This window comes from Chelonia mydas, chromosome 3 (assembly GCF_015237465.2).
Source record: "Chelonia mydas isolate rCheMyd1 chromosome 3, rCheMyd1.pri.v2, whole genome shotgun sequence".
NCBI lineage: Eukaryota > Metazoa > Chordata > Testudines > Cheloniidae > Chelonia > Chelonia mydas.
The window spans coordinates 147,282,226-147,306,152 of record NC_057851.1 but is presented as its reverse complement, the minus strand read 5'-3'; the positions used below and the strand labels follow the sequence as shown (position 1 = coordinate 147,306,152).

The following is a 23,927-nucleotide window of genomic DNA, read 5'->3' as shown; positions in this document are numbered from 1 at the left end:
TATACCAGTAACTCAAACCATGCCCCCATTGTGAGTCACGTCCCTTTCTACTTGGTCTCCCGTTGGTTAGATTCCCTCAACTACTGTGGCCCAATGGCCTCAGTTTCCTACTGGCTGAACTCTGTGCTGCCACTGAATTGAATACCACCACATAAATTAATTCATGGTGGGCAGCCACCTACCCCCAAATAAAACAATGAATGCTGCCCATTTCCTCCCAAAACCCAATAATTAATGCTAAGCAGCTCAATTCCCCCAACACATTCATTCAATTTATTATGTGGGGAGGGAGGTAATATAAATTGATACTTGGTAGCCCTCTCCATAAGTCAATTTATGCTAATTCCACAGTCTTGGAGGGCACGGGTGTCAGGAGTCCTCTTCCCTGGTAGCAGGGTGATGGGAGATTGAGTTTTCCCTCCTCCTGGACCAAACCCCAGCCCACCCAAAACCAGGGAGCAATGGGCTGAAGAGCAGGGAGGCCCCAGCCAGCCTGGAGACCAGGGGCAGCAGCCTCCCTGCCTGCCATCCTAGCAGAGTTTTCTCTGCCAGGTGGTGGATGTTGCCACCACCCCAGACAAACCTTCTGCGGGGATAGTAGCATCTCACCCACCCCTCCCCACCTATACCTTCCCAATTGTCAGCACCACCTCCAATACCTGCAACATCTAACTGTTGCTTGGGAGTCTCTTCTCCAGTATTGACCCTGCTTAGCTTGTGACAACTGACAGGGTCTTGGGCCAAAGCAGCGTGCCTACGGGACTGGAATTTACTCCTCGAGTGGACTCCCTGTAGCTCATCTTGTTCCTTTCAGCAGCACCCTTTTCAATTGTGTGCCTAAACAGTTGGTATTTATGTCATTTTGGCAGAGAGAGAATTTCCTTTTTCAATTTCTTCTCCTCTTTCTTGGCATCCTTTCGGCAGCTCAGTGCAAAGCCAAAGCCAGCGTAACTGAATCTCCCAGCTGCCACATGCTTGCACTTGAAGTTTCTCTTTCTGTACTGATTTGTTTATTTCTAGTGAACAACCACTTATTTTCTTTTCCAAATTAAAAAAAAAAAATTCCCCCTAACTAAAAGAAAAAACCCTCCAAGATCCATGGCAATTACTCTGCCTGTTGAGCTGGTGATGGAAATCAGACTTCACTTCTCCTCAAAAGGCAACATAAACTATTCCCTTTGGGAATACTTATGCACAGAACTGGCTAATGAAATGGTCTGACAGGCCCCTCTTAGCTATCTTGCCCCTCACAAAAATGCTGCTTTGCAAAGACTTCCCATCATCCCTCTTCAACGTTCTTCTCCCCTGGTCCCACTCCATCTGGTCACAAGGAGAGTTAATGGAGTTTTGATGGTGATGATGGACTGGTCCATTCTGTCTCCCTTTCATGGGTGCCACCACATACCAAATGAAATACTGACTATACTGTAGTCAGAGCTTTTGCAGTATGAAAGATGGGCTTGAGGTTAAGGCACTAAACTGATACTCATGAGGATCTGGCTCAATTCCTGGTTCTACCACAGACTTCTTGTCTGAACGTGGGCAAGTTATTTAATTCCTCTCTGCATCTGTTCCCCTTCTGTGAACCATAGTACTTGCTTTCTCCCAGCCAGCATGTGTCTTGTGCATTTAGTTTGTTCACTCTTTGGGACAAGAGCTTTCTTTTACTATATGAGAGAGCTTAGAGCCCAACACAATGGGGCCCTCATCTTAGTTTGGGCCTCTAGATGCTACTGACTATAAGCTTAACAAAAAATGAAAAAATCACAGGAGAACCTTCCAAAAGCAGTAAGCCGAGAAAGAGAGACTCCAGTTTGGTTTCTTTTTCTTACAGGCAGTAGATTCTGAAAATATTCTTTAATTTGCTTGTTTCAGAATCCACTGCCTCTTATTTTAAATCATAATTGAATTTTTTTTAAATGTATGCACTAGTTCAAGTACAGTTAATGGACTTGAAGGGAGAATTAATACAGCGAAGCCCTATGTCTGTGTTACGCATAGGGCCCTACCAATTTCACGGTCCATTTTGGTCAATTGTCATAGAATTTTTAAAAAATCATAAATTTCACAATTTCAGCTATTTAAATCTGAAATTTCAATGATGTAAGTGTAGGAGTCCTGACCCAAAAAGGAGTTTGGGGTGGGTGGGGGTCGCAAGGTTATTGTAGCAGGGGGTTGCAATACAGCTCTCCTTACTTCTGCGCTGCTGCTGGGAGCGGTGCTGCCTTCAGAGCTGGGCAGCTGGAGAGCGGCGGCTGCTGGCCAGGAGCCCAGCTCTGAAGGCAGAGCCGCCACCAGCAGCAGCCCAGAAGTAAGGATGGCATGGTAAGGTATTGCCACCCTTACTTCTGCGCTGCTGCCTGCAGAGCTGGGCCCTCGGTCAGCAGCTGCCACTCTCTGGCCACCCACCTTCACAGGCAGCAGCACAGAAGGGTGGCATGGTATGGTATTGCCACCCTTACTTCTGCACAGCTGCTGGTGGGGCACTGCCTTCAGAGCTGGGAGCCTGCCCAACAGCTGCTGCTCTCTGGCTGCCCAGCTCTGAAGGCAGCGCAGAAGTAAGGGTGGCAATACCGCGACTCTCCTAAAATAACCTTGTGACCTGCCTGCAACTCACTTTCGGGTCAGGACCCCCAATTTGAGTAACGCTGGTCTCCCCCAGGAAATCTATATAGTATAGGGTAAAATCACATAAGACCAGATTTCATGGTGGGAGACCTGATTTCATGGGCCGTGACATGTTTTTCCATGGCCATGAATTTGGTAGGGCCCTAGTTATGCAGGAGGTCAGACTAGATGGATCACAATGGTCCCCTCTGGTATTAAAATCTACGAGGATATGGAACTGAATGAATTTAGGTATTTGCTGTCCTTGTAAGATTAATGAGTATTCAGCAGAGTTCAGAACACGGGTAATAAATAGTGGGAGCTCTGTTCTGTACTAAATGGCTTCCCAGCATTCTAGGTGAACATTTTAAATTTGTTTTTTTTATTCTTTGCTCTTGTTCATATATTTGAGACTAATCTGAAGGGTAAGAGCTTTATGGTGTATGTATATTATATAATATCACTACATACCATCAACAGGACAAAACTGAGAAAAACATGAATTGTAGGGATTGATTCCGTTTTGGAAGGGGATAGACTACTAGATGACCTAACATCATAGCTGCCATTTACACACAAAATCAGCATCTACACACACAGTTCCCACACCCTAGTTTCTGATATCCCAACAGTTATTTCCTTTTACAAACAGAAAAATACTAAAGCGACATATCCAATTGAGTAATTACTGGGTAAATACTGACTTTTTAGTTATGATCACTTGACAATTAAAGTGCCCAAACCTGCCTCCCACTGAAGTCAAAAGCCAAACTCCCGTTGGTTTCAATGCAAGCCAAATGGGGAGCACAGGCTGAGATTCCACAACTGCCATTTTCAAAACCAGCCTCTGATTTTCACCTGCCCAAACTTAAGAACACTTTGACGATGATTTTCAGAAATGCTAATCACTTGCAACTCCAGCTGATGTCACTGGGGCTTGCAGGCCCTTGATACAGCTGTAAAATCAGGCACCCAAAATCATCACAATGGTCATGGTCATTACTTGGGCCTATGCCTTCAGAAAGCTGCCCTGAAGAGCTAGAAAAACTATTTCTGCAGGGCTGCCAAACTTTTGGATGGACAAGGACTAGGCTTAAAAAAAACTGAAAAAAAAGGACACTAAAAATATTCTGTGCATCTCATGGAAAAACCCATCTTTGGATTTAAAAAATAAATCTATAACTCCGAGGGCCTGACCAAATAACCTATGCTCTCAAGATAAATAAATGAGCCTCCAACTGCCAGCACCTCACCATGAAAACTGTGAGCCAAAGCCCGAAAAAAAGAAAAAAAAAAATAAAGAAAAAAACGCTCTTATCTTTTCTGATGTCACCTCGAATGGGATTGGCATTTTAGGAGTCCTTCTGAGAGCAGATTCTCTCTATTGGAATGTTGGCACTTCAGCTGAATGATGAGCAATTTCAATCTGTTCTTCCCCAACCCCTTCCCCACCAGCTAATCTATAATTAAACTGTTGAAGGGGAGACTCTGAAAGGATCTGCTGAAGAAGAATCTTCATGATCATGGCAAATCAAGTGCTTCTCAGATCAATCTGTAGCTAGGTCCTTGGTGGTCTGGCTGGATATTCACTTTATGTCCATCATTGGTGATAATATCACACCACTGCAGCTTTTGGTGACCACTTCATTGCCAGCTGTGTTGCAGAATTCCTTGATCAACATGCTTTGTAATTCATTGGTCGTTCATCCTAATATGTCCATAACAAGAAAGCTTCCAAAAATCACATCAGTGCTGACAGAGCTGGTTCCCAGCTTCAGCTACAAATATTCTCATTTCTGATCCTGTCCTCCCACATAATATGGAGTAGCTGATGAACACTATCAATCGAAAATGTCAATCTGCCACTCTTTAGCCTTCCTCAGCACCCATGTGTCACTGCCATACAACAGAGTTGATACACCTGTAGTTCTATAGATCCACAGCTTCATCACATGCTTGAGGTCACAACATTCCCACAGAGGCCACTAAAGAACCCACACAAGGTAGTAGCTGCTGCTATACAAGCTTCTACATCTTTCAAGCCTTCTCCAGCTCTGTCTTTGACATTTCCCAAGTATTTGATAGTTGCCACCTGATCAGTGCCCTGTCTGGACACTGGTTGCAAGCTGGAAGTGGAGGCTGCTTGATGGTAATGTCAGTGACTTAGTTTTATCCAGGCGAATAACCAGACCAATGTGTCTCGCTTCTTGCCCAATGAGTTCAGCCGTCAACTGCAGTGATTCTCCACATTCAGCCAACAAAACAATGCATTGGTTCATTCAAGATCTCCCAGCAAATGGTGTAGAAGAATCTGACACAACCCTAAGTCTCCTGTAGCAAACTCTTAGAGTAAACATCTTTGAGCATTTGCCCAGCAGGGCAAATTTTCACATCAGGAAGTAGTTATGGGATCTAACAATTTGCTGACACAATGGCCTGATTCTTCTCTTGATTTAGACCAGTGAAAGTGAGAATTCCTGTCTGAAGTTAATGAAGTTACAGCAGTGAGAGAAGAGCATCAGGGCCAAACACCATTACACTGAGCCATAATGGAATGACATGTTGAATATGTTATGTGAACTCCAAAAGTTATTCCTGTGCCATACCATTTTGTACACTAGGCTCACCAAGTTGAAATTGGGACAAATCCTTTTACTGTTCTAAGAATGCTATCCCAAAAGCTGAAGAAGAGAGGAAACAGATGCTGATTTGTGTTGGTTTTTACTGGGTCTGGCAATATTGCACAAATTCTGACACCTGCAATACACAGCATATGTTGTGCATTAACTTATGCCACTATTAAAACAGTTATTTCTGTTTGAAGTGGTCCTGGAATGTCATCCATCATGTAGTAATTGTGACCTCTTTGCTTTCCTTCTTTAAAAATCTTCTAGATGCAAGAGCTGGAGAAGTTATGGGCCACTGACTCTTACTTGCACATTTCATTCCAATGAACAGATTCATTAGTGCTGCACATGCTCTCTTTTATACAAGAACAAAAACACAAGAGGTGCTATGACATCATCTAATATGACGGACAGCCATACTATCCATGTTCTGTGCTTGTCATAGGCCTGTATATCCAAAGTCATTGGTCTATATTCCACTTTCAGTTACATCACGTAACTCTCTGGAGGCCATGTCATGATATCTAGATTAGAGAGAGTGGTGGGGCTCCAGAACACTATTGGGCTAACAAATCATCCCAGGTAATGGAGCATTAAATCATTCTGTTTAGGGGGAAAGCAGCAGATACTGGCAGGAAAATAGCAAGTTAACTCCAAGGATGCTGGCATTCTGAAAACTTCCAGCTAAAGAATGCAGCTGTTTCCAAAGGGCAACATCCTCCCTTTGGTGACTTACCAGTACCTTGAGATTTCTCTGAACAGTAACTGAAATGCAAGACTATGTTCAGAGAACCCTATTTTGTGAAATTCTGCATTTCAGACTTGTTTTTCAGTCAGTCTCCTAAGCTGAAGAAGCAATGCACCATTCTGGCTGAGAGTGACTGCAGATGCTAGGCACTTGTGGGGGAATTAAGGAGAACTAGAAGTTTCAGTCTATTTTAAGGATAAGATCTCCTTGTGATCATGCAGGAGATGATGGATGAATCCCAGCTAGGGTGAATGCAAGACATACAAAAACAGAGATTCACTCTTGCCTGAGTTCTTTGTGGGGCTTCTGGGGTCCTGCCTACAAACCTATGGCCCCATGTGACATTCCTATTTAAACTTACAAGATTGAAGCATTAAGCCTCTGTAACAAATTTAGGAAGAGTCCGTGGGGAGACAACCTGGCACCTTCAGCACCAAAACATAAGCCCATACTACTTCAGCTAAAGTAGTAACTACCTTGACCAGATACATGTAAGAGGCTCATATCTGACATGTGAATCAGCCACTGACAAGACAAGACAACACACACACTTAGCCAGTGTGTTACACTTGTACACATTCAACCAGCTCCCCGACTCTCAGTTGGGGCTTGATCCACCAACTACCAGTAGCTCTTGCCTTAGCAGCAGGGCTACTTTGTATTTAGCTCCTCCCGCTAGTTGGAGCAAGAGAGCTCCATCTCCTTAAAAGGCACAATATTCATAATTAAGAGAAAGAGCGATTACACCTTCATCAAGCTCTGCTTAACTCGGGTTCCTAATAAAGTGCTTCTCAAGTACTGTACCATATCAGATACTCATTAGAATTGCACCAGATACTGAGTGCTGAAGAACAAAGTTAAAGAAGGGCATTAGAGTATGTCTACACCTCAGTATAATTCCAGGCTTAGCAGAACTTGGGTTTGTTAACCTAGGGCCTGAGCATCTACACCAATCTGTAACCCCAGTGTCGGAATTGTTGAACCCGAGGTCCAAACCTGGAGCTCCAGCGTCTACACTGCATTATTCAGGCCTGAGTCCAGCCACTCATAGCTCAGACTTCCTAGTGCCCTCCCAAAATGTGGCCACTCCAGCCCTTTGTTCATGGTGCAGCGTGAGAAAATGTGAGGTGCACCAACCTTGACTGTCTAGAGGACAAAGAAAGGTGGCCCATGGAATTGTGGGATACTTTTGGCAGACTCCCAGAGCACAAGTCCAGTGGTGCTGCATTTACACGGCAAAGCAATACGGCTTGAATCCTGGGTCCTGGCTTGCCTCGGTCTTTGACCCTCCACCCCCATGAGGTCTTGGGACCGTGGGTTAGTGTAATCTGTGTAGACAGAAGGGGGGTTAGGCTACAGACTGAATTCAAACCCTAGGCTTACGATGCAGTGTAGACATACCCCTTACAAATATAAACCCACAATAAAAAAAATGTTTCAGATCCTAAGTTGGTAACAGACTCTATGAACAGACTTTCAGATAAACTCACAAAAAGTTGAAAACAATGTAACTGAAAGCCATCATGATTGATTATGCACTGACCAGGTGGTTGACACTGCACAAACGTAAAGCAAGACCTGGCTCCTGACCCAAGGGATTCATAATCTGAGTCAGACAATACAAAAACAAAAGCAAAAATCCACATTCAGACAACACAATGGGGAGACCTTCATTAGGGGGTCTAGTGTCCCTACATGAGATCAGATGAAGGTCCAGTTTCTCTGTGCTTCTATAGAGAGTTTCCTTTCAATGTAGAGATGTTTGAGTGAGGTATCTGAAGGAAATGAACACTTTCCCTTGCTGCAAACAATGGTGTAGCTAACACAAAGCTCCCTGCTCTGCCTTAAACATCAGTGATGAGGTCAGTTGTAGCAAGAGAAACAGGGAGACAAGACCTCGGAGTGTGAGAGGAAACATCCTTTCAGCTCACTTTTAAGCTGAGAAATGAATAAAAGTAATATTCTATCTGGTTTCTCAGCATCAGCCAATCAGGGTGCAAACAGCATGCTGTTTCACCTAAGGGCTAAGGATGACTGATTTCGTTACCGTCATTATCCCCTGCTCTTACCTACATGTGTCAAAAGCTGCAAAATACAGCTCTGATTTCATCATCGGACACCAGAAAAAGAGAATAAAATGACATGCATGGCCTAGAACAAAATGCTCTACGTATGTAGGCTGGGACTTGGTTTAGAGCAGCAATCGCAGTTTGGATTGGGGTTGGAGCTGGATTTGGGACTCTGGCTAGAAATGAGACTGAGGATGGATCTGGGCCTGGATGTGGGGGTGGAGGATAGAAGCCTCTAACTCTACATCCAGCTGCACAATATCATGCTGCATTTTTATGGAAGATTTCTGCTGACAACGCAAACCACAAGGGCAAAGCTTGAGTGGTAAGAGAAACTCTTTTTAAACATTTAGACATTCTCTTCATTAACATTAGACAGACGGCATGGGTACAGACTGCGACTCTGTGCGACACTGCACTGAAAGGCTATAAAAAGCCAGCAGCAAATACTGTTTAAAAGTAAAGGTCTGACTCTGTGAGGCACTAAGTGCCTTTCATTCCTATCAGTCAGCAAAGAGCACACAGCTCATTGCAGGATCCCTTCCCAAATTAACACCCCAGGATGACTGACTTTTACACCAGACAGGCTGCGCAGCAATACTAAGATCTGAGAATATCTGCGGACTCTGCTGCAAAACACCTCTATACTCTTTGGGCAAGGTATGCATATTGCAGAGGGAAAACAGGGTGTTTCCATGACATTGACTAGTTTTACTATAGGCAGGGCCGTCCTCAGGATTTATGGGGCCCTACGCAGTATTACTAAACTGGTGCCCGTGGACCCCAGAAGAAACACACACCCCCACCCCCATTGCTGACATACACCGAGCTTCGTACGCAGCAGTCGCTGTGGCAGTCCGGAAGGGGGGAGGGACGAGGCAGCAGAGGATACCAAGCCGCCCAGCCTGCCTCATGGCAGCAGAGAGTTACAGTTCCCTGCAGAAACCCCCATACCGTCTCCCTCATGCAGAATGTGCTGCACGGGCACATTCAGCTCTGTGAATACGGCCCCTGCCTAAGGAGGCTGCAATGCACGCTGGGTGTGGGGAGCTGACCTGCTCTTACCTGCTGTCCTGGTGGTGCCCCAAATTTTTGGGTGCCCTACGCAGCCGCATATGCTGTGTATGCCTAAAGACAGCCCTGACTATAGGTGAAGTTTCACACAGAACATTCTAGGTTTATATATATAAATAATTAGTAATGCTTAGCCCTTATACGGCAGTTTACACCAAAGACCTGTATAAAGAATAATGAATAACTTTCAGTCCACACCAGTGAGGTTAGGTGGGCATCATCTTCACTTTACAGATGAGGAAACAGAGACCGAGACATGAAGTGACTTGACCAGTTCTATGCACTAAATCAATGGCAGGGCCAATTTTAGAGTCAATGGGCTCCTTTCTCCTAGTCTCAGGCTCATTTTACTAGACCACAACATTTCACATACATGAAGGATAGCAGTAGGGTAAAAAAAAAAAGTCACCCTCACTGAATTAGTAATGGACAGATGGCAGGAATAAATGATCCATGAACAATGCAGTCACGAGCAAATTCTGCTTTCTCTTGAGCATGACTTTTTGGCGGGCACAGCATGGTTTCACAGAATGCCTCCTTGGCGGCTTTTTCAGGTGGCTTCTCAGTCATGCCTGTGTCACTGAAGAATGGCTTCCCCATCTCTAGAGGATTAGGTATCAATATGGGAAGTGTCACCGCTTGGAGGATTAAAAGTGCTGCAGGTTCTCTCAGACACGAGTGCCTCCTTTGGCAGAGCTAGACTGGACTGGCTAATCCTTCAACACTCAAGCAATGATTCTCTTCTCACTCCTCACCTGCTCTGGTATAAATCACAAGAGTCTCGAAGTCAAAGGAGTTACTCCAGGGTAAGATCAGAATCAGGCTATCAAGTCTTCCTCTTGACACTTCTGCTTCAGCCGAGAACCCTCCCTTATCACAAAAAAAGTCAGACAAAACAAGGAAACAGCCCCAACTAGCCAGCCAGCCAAGGAGAGTTTAACATACCTGTTTCTTTCAGACAGATCAGGTCTAGTTTGATCAGCTTTGAGAAACAGATTTGCTTTTTATTCTAGTTCAAAGCAAAAAGAAAAAAAATCCACCCAAATGCACAAAATATACTCACCTCCTGCTGAAATTTGGTTAGTTGAAGGTTTACAAATTACTCTCTGGAGGCAGCAAGGGCCGTGAAAAGAAAACAACCTCACTTGTTTATCTAGCAATAAGAAGTCTAAGAGAGCCTTGTGTTATTGAGACTGTGCAGAAGGCACTAGGCTATTACTGGCACATTAAATCCTGATTGTGCGAGGTGCAGAATGTTCTAAATCGGTATGAGCTGAGGTTTCTCAGCAGTTCACACTGTCTGGCCCTTAATAGAATCCTAATAAGAGCTGGCCAAGTAACAGTCAAATAATTTAACCAATGACTTTTTAAAATTAACTTTTTCAAACAAAACATGTGCACATAGCTCTTCTCCTGGTGAAGCAACACACAAATAAATGCAAAGCTGTACCAAGGTCCTGTGCCCTGTAAAATGCAGTTAATCAAGTGCCCTTTTTTGTTCAAATGATTTTAATTATTGGAATGAACAATTTTTTTTTAATATGCAAATAAAATGTTCTAAAACCTGAAAAAATTAATGTTAACATTTGTCTAAGCATTGGTGGAACCAGAAAGTTTACTGCTTAAAATATAATATGATTGCACTGTACAGAGCCTGATCTACAGTTCCTGCAAACAAATTCTTCCCAGGAAATTCAGCGGGGTGTGTGTCTTGTCTGTGTAGAGATTACAGAATTGGGTCAATTGTCTTACGGCAGTCCAGACTTCCACAGATGTGCAGATGAGATGCACACACTGAACAAAGGCAGCATATCCTACATGAATGGGTTGACGGTATCATAAAATGCAATCAGTCAATACATACATCCCCCTTAGGCCCCAGTGGATGTTCACAGTAGAGAGAGAGGGTAACACGCGGATCTAAGGCAAGAGTTTGGTATTTGGGTCAGAAGAGCTTCAAGGGAGACTCATTCCAATACAAATGAAGACAGTCCTGAGTGTTAGCATCAGCTCTGAATTGATCACCACGTAACACTCTGAAGGAGCAGATGCAAAGACATGAAAAAGATGCAAATGTTTCATGCCAGGGTTGAGTGGGTCTTTGTCTACCTCCAGTGGTAGGTCCACAAAAGAGTATAAGAGCCGACTACAGTGACGAGGTAGAGGTGCTACTCTTTTAGCTCAAGGGGTGGAGGATCGGCTTTTAGTACTAGAGGTCCTAGTTTCAAAAGGCCAGTGATAGCCAGAGTGCAGCTGGTTACACAAATGCTATAGAAATCTGCAGTTATCTGAAATAAGAGACAGGCTTCAGAACCAAAATATTTGGATCCAGATTTGGACATCTTCAAGTCCTGCAGTGCATGGCTTGGTGAGGTTTGGCTCAGGCCTCTCTCCTCTCTTTTTTTTTTTTTTTTTAAAGTTTGCCTTTTCCCATTTCTCAATAATGACATGACGTGAAAGACAGGCTGTAATGAGGTCTGAGTGTACCGCAATGACCTTTCATGAGCGCCTTAGCAACAATCACCATAAATAATTAAATCTAAACTACAATTGTCAAGATAAATGAACAAAGTACCTTTAGTGATGCATGAGCCACATTTTTGTAAAGGGCATTTGTTTACGTAAGACAGTCAGTGGGTCCCACAGTTTTGAGGCAAATTCGGGAGCTTTGACCTTCTTTTCATCTTAGACTGGAAATGGTATCTTGGGTTAATGTATGTGAATGGTCCCCTTAATTTTTACTTCTTAACATTTCCGAGTACACAACCTACTCAGAACTGACTGCTCACTCCTCCTGCAAGGTGTTGAATACCCTCAACTCCTGATTCCTAGATTCCGAGGGCAGAAGGGACCACTGTGATCACCTAGTCTGACTTCCTGCATAACACAGGCCATAGCACTTCCCTAAATTCTTAGAGCATCTTTGTCATGCTGTCAGAATATCTTTTAGAAAAAGAACATTCCACCTTGATTTAAATGAAACTAATGGGAATGGAGAGTGCTCAGCACACCTTGCAGAGTGAGACCTCCCTTGCAGGGCACATCCTGGGTTCCTGACAGGGTATTTTACATTAGAGAATTGAGCCCTTCATGTCTAATATTAGATTGTCCTTCCCACAAAGAATTTGCAATTTTTCTCTCTCTGTACTGAGACACACCTGGTAAATTTTTGTCATTGTAGACTAGATAGATTGGATACAGACAGCCAGAGAGAGGAACACAGATCAACACGGATATTCTGACTGTCCTTAGGGAGAGATGGGGGACAGGGAGGGAAAAGCAAAGAACGTCAGATAATTGAGAGTATTTGCAGCGTAATTAAAGGACATCTGGCATCCTGACCTTGTTTCAGTTAACAGGGCATTTCAGATACCTAGAGTTTGGATAACAGATATTGCACTGTACGTGCAGTATAAAGATTTTCCATTGTGCAGCCCCTTTAACTCCAGAGGTCTTCAGAATTTTTATATCAAATCTACTGCCTTAAAAAAGTGTAATGTAGTGAATCCAACCAACATATTAAATACATTAAAGTCTGCAACTTCCTGCCAAAGCTGGCTGGTCCAGGAGATGGAATGTGTGGTTCTCTAAGATGACTACAAATAGATCCTCTCCCACTAGAGCTGAGAAAGCCAGATGAGTCTGCCAGCAAAAACGTAAGGCAGACATTAATCACAGGAGCCTGCACCTTCTCTCCACGTGCAAGCTCTATGCACCAGCAGGAAGGATAATGGAAGCCACCAAACAGAATAGGCGTATGGAATTCTCAGAGCCGAAAAAGTTCTTCGGTGCTTCCTGGATTACTACTAGCATTCAGATACTAATACCTTATTCATCATCAACAACTTTTCCTGGGCAATAGGTTTCAGCAGAGAGCTGCCCATATGCAAAAACATCTTTTTTTTGGTTTGAGGGTTTTTTGGTTTGTTTTTTTGTTTTTAAATTCCATTGTAATTTTAGTGCCAAGGAAAGGGTCCGGATTGACAACCCCAGGTACCAAAGTGGTCAATGTATTCACAGAAAAAGATACGTTGCAGGCAGCAGCAGGGAAAATACGATCTTAGTTGAGTCATCTACAGACTTTGAATCTGGACTCTTCAGTGCTAAAAGCATGAGTCTACTGTTTGAGGCCACTTTATTGTCAGATATAATCAGAATGTTATCCTCTTATGTGGACCAGCCTCCAGAAGATGAAAACCGAAGATCTGCTTCGGTGCGACTAATACAAGCTTAAGGAGTAACACACATCAAAGCTGCTTTTTCTAGGCATTTCTCTTTAACCAACATGTGCTAGATCATCAGGGAAATGCTTCTTTATTTCTTGTGGACCAGCAATAATATCCAGTACTCTACTCCTGGAAGTCTCTCTCTCTCTCACACACACAGGTTTCCCAAAGGTGAAGAAAAAAAATCCAGCCATCTCTCCCTACCCCCTATTTTTCTAGTGACAGGAGCCTGTGGGAATTAATGTAGATATCAGCTACAAGCCCTTATCCTTCTATCATAGAATCATAGACCTTAAGGTCAGAAGGGACCATTATGATCGTCTAGTCTGACATCCTGCACAATGCAGGCCACAGAATCTCACCCACCCACTCCTGAACAAACCCCTAACCTATGTCTGAGCTACTGAAGTCCTCAAATCGTGGTTTAAAGACTTCAAGGTGCAGAGAATCCTCCAGCAAGTGACCCGTGCCCCACGCTGCAGAGGAAGGCGAAAAAACCCCAGGGCCTCTGCTAAACCCTGAGCATGTGGGCAAGACTCACCAGCCAGACACCCAGGAAAGAATTCTCTGTAGTAACTCAGATCCCACCCATCTAACATCCATCACAGGCCATTGGGCATATCTACCACTAATAGTCAAAGATCAAATAATTGCCAAAATTAGGCTATCCCATCATATCATCCCCTCCATAAATGTATCAAGCTGTCTTGAAGCCAGATGTCTTTTGCCCCCACTGCTCCCCTTGGAAGTCTGTTCCAGAACTTCACTCCTCTGATGGTTAGAAACCTTCGTCTAATTTCAAGTCTAAACTTCCTGATGGCCAGTTTATATTCGTTTGTTCGTGTGTCCACATTGGTACTGAGCTTAAATAATTCCTCTCCCTCCATGGTATTTATCCCTCTGATATATTTATAAAGAGCAATCACATCTCCCCTCAGCCTTCTTTTGGTCAGGCTAACAAGCCAAGCTCTTTGAGTCTCCTTTCACAAAACAGGTTTTCCATTCCTCGGATCATCCTAGTAGCCCTTCTCTGTACCTGTTCCATGTTTAAATTCAAACTGGGAGACCAGAACTGCACCCAATATTCCAGATGAGGTCTCACCAGTGCCTTGTATAACTCTACTAACACCACCTTATCTGTGCTGGAAATACCTCTCCTGATGCATCCCAAGATCACATTAGCTTTTTTCACAGCCATATCACATTGGCAGCTCATAATCATCCTGTGATCAACCAATACTCTGAGGTCCTTCTCCTCTTCTGTTACTTCCAACTGATGCGTCCCCAGTTTATAACAAAAATTCTTGTTATTAATCCCTAAATGCATGACCTTGCACTTTTCACTATTAAATTTCATCCTATTACTATTACTCCTGTTTACAAGGTCATCCAGATCTTCCTGTATGATATCCTGGTCCTTCTCTGTATTGGAAATACCTCCCAGCTTTGTGTCATCCACAAACTTTATTAGCACATTCCCACTTTTTGTGCCAAGATCAGTAATAAAAAGATTAAATAAGATTGGTCCCAAAACTGATCCTTGAGGAACTCCACTAGTAACCTCCTTCCAGCCTGACATTTCACCTTTCAGTGTGACCTCTTGTAGTCTCCCCTTTAACCAGTTCCTTATCCACCTTTCAATTTTCATATTGACCCCCATGTTTTCCAATTTAGCTAATAATTCCCCATGTGGAACCTTATCAAATGCCTTACTGAAATACAGGTAAATTAGATCTACTGCATTTCCTTTGTCTAAAAAATCTATTACCTTCTCAAAGAAGGAGATCAGGTCGGTTTGGCACAATCTATCTTTTGTAAGGCCATGTTGTATTTTGTCCCAATTCCCATTGACCTCAATGTCCTTACTTACTTTCTCCTTCAAAATTTTTTTCCAAGGCCTTGCATACTACAGATGTCAAACTAACAGGCCTGTACTTACCCGGATCACTTCCCCCACCCCCTTTTCTTAAAAATAGGAACTATGTTAGCAATTCTCCAGTCATACGGTACAAGCCCTGAGTTTACAGATTCATTAAAAATTCTTGCTAATGGGCTTGCAATTTCATGTGCCAGTTCCTTTAATATTCTTGGATGAAGATTATTATTTAGTCCCATTAAGCTTTTCGAGTTTGGCTTCTACCTCGGATGTGGTAATATCTACCTCCATATCCTCATTCCCATTTGTCATCCTACCATTATCCCTAAGCTCCTCATTAAAGACTGAGGCAAAGTATTTGTTTAGATATTGGGCCATGCCTAGATTATCCTTAACCTCCACTCCATCCACAGTGTTAAGCGGTCCCACTTCTTCTTTCTTTGTTTTCCTTCTCATTTATATGGCTATAGAACCTTTTACTATTGGTTTTAATTCCCTTTGCAAGGTCCAACTCTACATGGCTTTTGGCCTTTCTCACTTTATCCCTACATGTTCTGACCTCAATAAGGTAGCTTTCCTTGCTAATCCCTCCCATCTTCCACTCCTTGTGGGCTTTCTGCTTTTTCTTAATTACCTCTCTGAGATGCGTGATCATCCAGCTTGGTCTACAACTCCTGCCTATGAATTTTCCCTTTCTTGGGATGCAGGGTTCTGATAGTTTCTGCAGCTTTGACTTGAAGTAATTCCAGGCCTCCTCCGCCTTTAGATCCACAAGTTCTTCAATCCAATCCACTTCCCTAACTAATTTCCTTAATTCTTTAAAATTAGCCCTTTTGAAATCAAAAACCCTAGTCACAGATCTATTTTTGTTTATTCTTCCATTTAGTTTGAACTGAATTAGCTCATGATTGCTCGAACCAAGGTTGTCCCCTACAACCATTTCTTCTATGAGATCCTCACTACTCACCAAAAGCAAATCTAAAATGGAATCCACTCTTGTTGGTTCAGCAACTACTTGGTGAAGGAATCCATCAGCTACCGTATCCAGGAAAATCTGAGCCCTATTATTATTACTAGCACTTGTCCTCCAGTCTATATCTGGGGAGTTAAAGTCTTCCATGATCACACAATTCCTATTAGTATTTACTTCATTAAAAACATTAAAGAGGTCTCTATCCATATCCAAATTGGATCCCGGCAGTCTAAACCACACCCCAAGCACTATCCCAGGGGAGGCTCTAGTAGCTTTCTTCCCCAATGTGATTTTTGCCCAGACAGACTGACTATCTTATCCATTCCATCACTTATTTCTTTACTGTCTACCTCATCATTGATATACAATGCTACTCCACCACCTTTGCCTTTATCTCTGTCTTTCCTAAACAGCACATACCCTTCAATACCCATACTCCAGTCATGACTACTATTCCACCAGGTTTCTGTTATCCCTATAATATCTCGATTCACTTCCTGCACCAGTAGCTCTTGTTCCTCCAGTAGTCTCTCTCTTTGACAGCAATTTCAAAACCTTCCTGTTTATTTGAATGAGGAAGTTACCCCTAGAAACTCACATTAACTGATCTCTCTGTCAAATGGGATATACACTGCTTTCTACTTGCTCTGGAGGGCCCTGATATATCAAACTTTACAAATGCAACATAATTACATATATATTAAGATATCTTTAGAGGTTCCAAAAAATGTATTTTCCACTCTGAGCCTTCTATGATTAGATTCATGGTAACTAAAGAAATAAAAGATTTTTAAAATTCTATAAAACACTTCCAAAATAGTTTTTTTCTGTAACATACATAGCATATGCACAATTCATGATTGTGTGGTAAGGCATAAAGGCTTTACCTGGTTCTGGATGCCCTTCATAAATCACCTGTGCTTTCACTACTCATAAGAAAGCTGTCCCGAATTCATGCCAATAAAGCCTTTTTACCACTCCACCACATAGTCTGTGTAGATCTAGATGGTTTAAACACTCTACACACACACACACGTGGTTAATTACATACAAACAGAGTTTATTATTTAGCACTTAAATCAATCAAAAGATAGTACCTTCTTTTTGCTGCAGTAAATCTGCCACTTCTTCTCTGGCGGGAGTGCAAACATAGCCTCTCTGTTCTTATCTGTGAGATCCAGTTCATCCTGGGATTGTTAAATGAAACATACACAGTCAGATGCATTGATACCTGCCAATACTGTGGGAAGAACATGCATCAAGCACACCCCACACCCTCAATTAAAGAAGCAGAGGACCTAGTGTCTCCCTGTAATGAGAGATCTCTGTAAAGATTTGTATTGCCTGTATCCCCTTCACCACTGATTTATGTTCACATTCTGCTACAGGTTCCCCCAGTTAGAGCAGAACAGACCCAGGGAGGTGACGAGCAACCAGTGGGACTTCCCTTGCGAATTATCATTATACCTGTGCTCACCCCGGTGGGAGCAATCACTGTATTTGATGAATAAGAAGGGATACATCCTGATAGAAGGTGACATGTCATGAAAGAGTTGAAGTGAAAAAACCTCAATTCTCTGGCTAAAATAAGGCAGACACTAAACTTTCTCTGAGAAGTCTATATAGAGTCAATGCACCTCCTTCCAGGCCCAAAATACCAACCTGGATCCTGCCCACCGGCGGCCCAGCCCTGCCAATATACTTCAGGACTGACCTGCACCAACTCCCAAAAGAACAACCCCAGAAACTGCCAGCGATGCCAAACTGCTATTGATTTTTAGGCCAGCGTTGAACTCTTCAGGGCAGGGACTGTCTTTTACTGTGTATGTTAAGCACTTAGCAAAATGGGGCTCCAATCTCCGTTGAAGTCCTTAGAGTTCTGGTTGGATATAAATAATATTCTGAAGAGCACACCAACATATTTTGCTTTGTTTGGTCCATCTGTGCTGATCATACAAAACAAGCGGCAGAGGGTGTGCTTGAACAAGAGTAAGAGCACACGTGTGTGGTACAAAGACCATCCACTCCTGTCTTACACAGTTTCAAACAATGTTTCAGCCAGATTTTTTTTTTGGTAATATATTATATATTTGAAGGAGAAAGTGTTCAGGAGTCCTATAACAAGATGACATTGTGAGGGCTAACAGAACTGTAAATGCAGCACCCATGCTACCCTTACCCAATGCAGGAACAATACCTCTAACTCAGTCCCACAATGGCTCATTTGGAAAGCTTTCAGGGCTGGGAAACTTGTGAAAACAGTGAGCTAAATTGCATACTGAGCCTGGTAGTGGCTGCTGACAGATTTAAAAGGTCCACAGAGACTTTAGCAGCAGAAAGGTACAAAAGAAATGCAAACAGTAACAAGGCTAGGTCACTGCCAGCAGCAGAAGGTAGAATAAGCTGGGGGATTTTTATTCTTTTCAAAAATGTTTAAAGAAAAAAAAAAAAAAGGTTAGCTGTGCATGAAGAGCACAAGCCATGTGGAAATGTTTAGGGTGAGTTTCCAAACAAGGGGGCAGCCAAATGAGACAAGGAGTTCTATAAGTTCCAACCAGAATCATATTCTTGGGTGGAGAGGGAGAGAGAAACTACATGTAAGGTCGTAAGACCAGCAAAGGAATGCTGTTGGAGGTCAAGTGTGTGGGACGAGTGGGAGGATCAGGGAGGAAATCAGTTTCCAGGTTTGGAAGAAGAGCTGCTAGGGCTGCAATACACGTGAAGTGAGCTGGCCAGTCTTAGCTAAGTCCTTAGAAAATCATCACTGCGAGAAACTGGAGGCAAAGAAGATACAGTAGGAGCTCTGTTACGAAGCTTAATTCATACACAAGAGCAAGTTGAGAGATAACTAGTTCTGTGTGGTTTTCACAGAAGCTCCCCCAATACCATACTGAATGACAGCACTCTCAACCAATAAAAAAAAAGACGACAAGATAATCATATCATATCAGAATACTCATTAAGTGAGCATACCCTGAGGGCAGGATGCTGTAACTTCGCCACCTCTGAAAGTTGCTGAACCCCTTTTGTGGGTGTTGCATGCATCAGGCACAGATTCATAGATTATAAGGCCTCAAGGGACCATTATGGTTATCTAGTCTGACCTCCTGGCCAAAGTGCATGATGCCGTCTTTGCCCCACCTAGCATTCTGCCATTTAATTATATATTTTGCATCCTTATAGCATGAGCTTCCTTACAGAACAGATAGATGATGGGATGGTAGAAGATGCAATGGAAAAAAAAGCATGCACATGCAGGCAGCCCTCTTCACTGCAACCTAAAAAAAGCAAACAAAATAGTAAGAGTCATTGCCCTCGCTGCAGTCTTAATGATTCAGGGCATAACTTGCTCATCAGCTGACGATCAGGAAGGAATCTGCTTCCATTGAACAGCAGTTAGAAAGGGTGGGCTAATCCTTCCTCTGAAACCACCAGCATTGACCATTGTCAGCAGGCCAATCCAATCCTGGACTTCAGGCTCACAGCCCAAATGGCAAGGTTGCAAGTGGAGGCACCTCCATAGTGGAGGAGGAAAACCTCCCCTACTGGACACAGAACAGCAGCAAAGCCACCCATTGGCTTTCAATGCAGTGTGCAGTCACTCCTGTGGCAGCTGTGCTCTCCTTCAGTTAGGGAGGAAAGACAGTGAAATTACATAGTCATGGATATATCAGCCTTGCTTACCTTCCTCCCCTTGCCCAGCCACTCATGTTGAGGCACACCTTGTTCTCTAAAGGTTCTCAAAATCCTGCCTTTCTCTACCCCTTTCTACAGTGGCAGCGTGAAGGACTTCTAGGACTACAGAGGAAAGCACGGGACCTGACCCAGAAATAAGACACTGGACCACATGAACCATTTGCCTGTTCTAATATGGAATTCTCATGGAAGCCACCTTAAGAATCTCACTGCCTGAGAGCATGGCCATAACAAGCGCCTCAGGCTCTGAAGAGATTTCAGAAGGGTATATCTAATGTGCTCGTGAACACATCACACCCACCTGTTTTCAGATTGGCCCTAGTCACCGAGTGAGACTGCTGGCTCTAATATGAGTGCAGTGACAGTGGCCACCCACTAGAGGAAAAAGGGACCAAAAAGGAGGCGGTGGGAGAGTGCAGAAGTAGTAAGGACCTTGAATAGCATCATCTAGACCAGGGACAGAGCTAGGTTAGGAAGCCCTCATGCCTGGATGCCCAGGGAGCATGTGGGAAGAAGAGAGGTTCTGTTAGAGGGTTTTTTCCTCTCCCCTTTGTTCTATCTGTTGTGGTGATTTCTCTACAGAAATGTAGTAACTGTTCTTCTATGTCTTGGATGGAGGGCTCGGTTCCAGAGGTTCATGCCAACAGGCTCCTGTACACCACAGTTCAGCTGCCTGGCTCTCACAAGCACTTCAAGCTGCAAGTGCTCCAGTGAAATACAGATTAAAGAGACATTTGCCAGAATGGCCTCAAGGAGATATTTAAAAAAAAAAGTCCCGTTACTATTCCTTACACTGCACTCAGTTTTCCATTTCCTTTTTTATTTTTACTTACTGAGGGTGGGATACATTCAGTTAATTTCCCTTTTATGTGGGCCCTTTTTTACGGACAGACTGAATTTTGATGATACAACATTAAAACGTATTGGAGCTGGATTTGAGGTTCAAATATTTCCAGTCCAGTTCTCTGCGCCAAAGGGGAAGATGGCCTGCATTCAAAATGGCTGCAACCCAGGAAAACAAGAGGGAGAGAAGAGGAGGAATGGGCAGGGAACATAAAACAGTTTTTTGTAGGATTAAAAACCATACTATGTCCCATGATTTGGGGAACAGTCAAGTTGTGAATGCTGGACCTGGTGCTTGGCAGCCATTGTGTTTGATATCATCATAAGTCCAACACAAGTAGAACAAAAGGAAACGTTTCACCAATAAAAGGCAGCACCTCTCTGCAAAAGCGTTACCTTAAATGAATACAGGAAAAATAATATGGGAGAAAATTAAAATACCCCATGGTTATCTTGAAGAAGCTGGCTGCATATTAAGGACTGTGTTTAGGAATCCCTTCACCCATCTCTAAAATGTAGCCATCTCCAGGTGGAACGTCGTAGGGCCCAGTAACTCTGCCCATCAGTGCTTTTTAGGACAGGAAGAATAATTCATTCAATTGGAACTGTAGGGTTTAGATGGGAAGAATTTCATATACTCTGAAACCGTGATCCTAATAAACTCCTGTGAGGTGTGTTGGGACAGTCTAACAATACTGTGTGTGGAATCCCTTCAGTGCAGCAGGGCTCTTCTTTTAGATAAAGTTCTTTGCTACTTATGCAGATTTTTCTACTAACCCTTCTGAATGTGCATGGGAAAGACTTGACAAGGTGTACATGGACTGACATGGAAGAGAATTACCAAAATGTACCCCTCCTGCATTCTTGGCCATTATCTGTTAACTCACCTGGAATCCTATGGGGAACAAACTGCGATTTGCAAGGTCTTATTACATTGGTACAGTCCAATACAAGATCCTTTTCCTCACTGAATTCAAATTAGTTTGTGCCAGTATTGGACTAAGACCAGTCCTGAATTTTTATAGATTTTAAGGCCAGAAGGGCTTTTATGACTATTTAATATGACCACCTGCATAAGCACAGGCCATAGGTTTCACGCAATGATTCCTGAATCCAAAAATCTCAAATAGTTCCGCCTGTTGTGCATTGTCACAACCTACACTGCAACCTCTTTGGGGAGGGACAGTCTTTTTACCACATATGTACAGTGCCTAGCATACTAGAGTCCTGATCCTTGACTGGTGTCAATAAATGCTATTTCAATACAAATAACCCTGATAATAAATTGGATTGAGGCTGATACTTCTGCATTGCTTGCAGTTGTCATACTTCGACACCTTCGCTTTGATGACAGAAGATCTCTTAAATTTGACCAGAAGATCTCAAACGCTGTACTTAAAACTTCTCTACACTCAGGGCTTGTCTACACTTACGGGGGGAATCAACGCACAGTGATCGATGCATTGGTGGTCGATTTAGCAGGTCTAGTGAAGACCCACTAAATCAACTGCAGATCACTCTCCCATTGACATAGCGTAGCATGGACCCCGCGGTAAGTAGATCTAAGTACGTCGACTTCAGCTATGTTATTCACGTAGCTGAAGTCGCTTAACTTAGATCGATCTCCTCCTGTAGTGTAAACGAGGCCTCAGATGGACACTGCAGCTCTGTATGTTTAGCATTTCCAACCTTGGGTGGCACGAGACTAGGACATGTCCTCTGTACAGAATTCCACCCCAGGCAGTAAGTTCATCTCTACAGTCCTAGTATATTTTTATGCGAGGTGATTTCTGGACTTTTTCTGCTGACTATCCATCTAATTCTTGCTCAGTTGTAAGGCCTTGTAAGTTGGATCATTTTCTGTTTCTCATTTGAGCTTGTCAGATTTTGCTTCAGAAATGGGTAGTAGTGTTATATGTACTTCAACCTCCTCTTCCTGCAGCTCCTGGCTTCCCCTGTTTAGAGGTGCTCTTGAAAGCATGCCTACTAGAAGCAGCTCCTTTCCAGGTCTGTATTTCACTTTTGCAATGTCGTGATCATTCTCTGAAGCCTTGGTGGTACTTTGCCCAATAGTTTCTGTAAGACTGCTTACAAAGGTTTATAGTCTTGTTTCTGCCTTGGTTGATTTCGGCCTGCAAACATACTTGTGAACCCACTCTCAACCAAAAATGATTGCCACCATTTCTTTTCCAATCTGAGCATGGTTTTGTTACATTTTAGTCAGTGCTTAAGATGACCTGGTTGTTCATCTTGCAAAAGGACAACCAGCCCTCAACCTCTAAGAACTTGCACAACAAAGATTATGGGGCCAAATTCTCTGATGGTGTAGGTTGACATCGCTGAACTGAGAATTCAATTCTTACTTTTTTGGTAAATTCAAAACAGGAAGATAGAGATTGCCATACCGGATCAGACCAGTGGTTCATCTGATCCAGCGTCCTGTCTCCAACAGTGACCAGTGCCAAATGTTTCAAAGGAGAGCTCAGAAACCCTGCAGCAGAAAGTTTTTGAATAAGCTGTCCCCAGCCTGAGCTATTCCTGCCTGAGCTACAAAGTGGCTGGTGCCCTGAAGCAGGTGAATGTCTCCTCCCTTCCAAAATATTTCCATACTAGTACTAGGGACTTTTTTTTTTTTAAATTCTGCAAAGCTTTTTTCTTGCTGGTCACTCCAGCCTCATTTGGCACTTTTCCACAAGCTGCATTCTAATCAGAACATGCAACTAAGATAAACTAGGGATGAATTTGATTATATTAATATGCCCATAGCGCTCTGTAAGGTCTCCTTGTTTCAGGGTCCTTCTCTTTGGAAAATTATCACCACCTTTATTGCAAAAAATCTGGTCCCAGTGGTTTGTTGATATTAGTATTGTGACATTCTGCCTATGTGTGTGCATTTTATAGTTGAACACTCCCCATGTGCACACCCTCTCATTCATGCTTCCTACCCCTTTCCTCTCTCATACACACACGCCTTTTCATTTCCCTTAACCCCTCCTCTCTCATTGTCCCGTTATCTCTGTCCCACACAGAAAACAGGCTCTCTCACACACTCTGTCTTTCCAATTTCACAAGCACCAAGTTTATCTTAGTTATAGAGATCACAGTGTAACCCCCTCTTCTGACCTCTCCCCCACTGCCAACCTTGGCTCAGAGGTGGCTGGGCCTGCAGAGGATGTGCCAAATGCTTT

The 23,927-nt window shown here is 43.2% G+C and overlaps 1 protein-coding gene across 9 annotated transcripts in view; it reads right to left on the bottom strand.

Annotated features, from left to right (window-relative positions):
* DAAM2 (dishevelled associated activator of morphogenesis 2) overlaps positions 1-23,927 on the bottom strand; it is a 240,039-nt gene that overhangs the window by 108,992 nt on the left and 107,120 nt on the right. For all 9 annotated transcript variants that reach the window (XM_037895546.2, XM_037895551.2, XM_037895548.2 and 6 more), the window contains one exon: positions 17,298-17,387. In XM_037895546.2, coding sequence (XP_037751474.1) covers positions 17,298-17,387 — 90 coding nt within the window. The remainder of the gene's footprint in view (positions 1-17,297; positions 17,388-23,927) is intronic.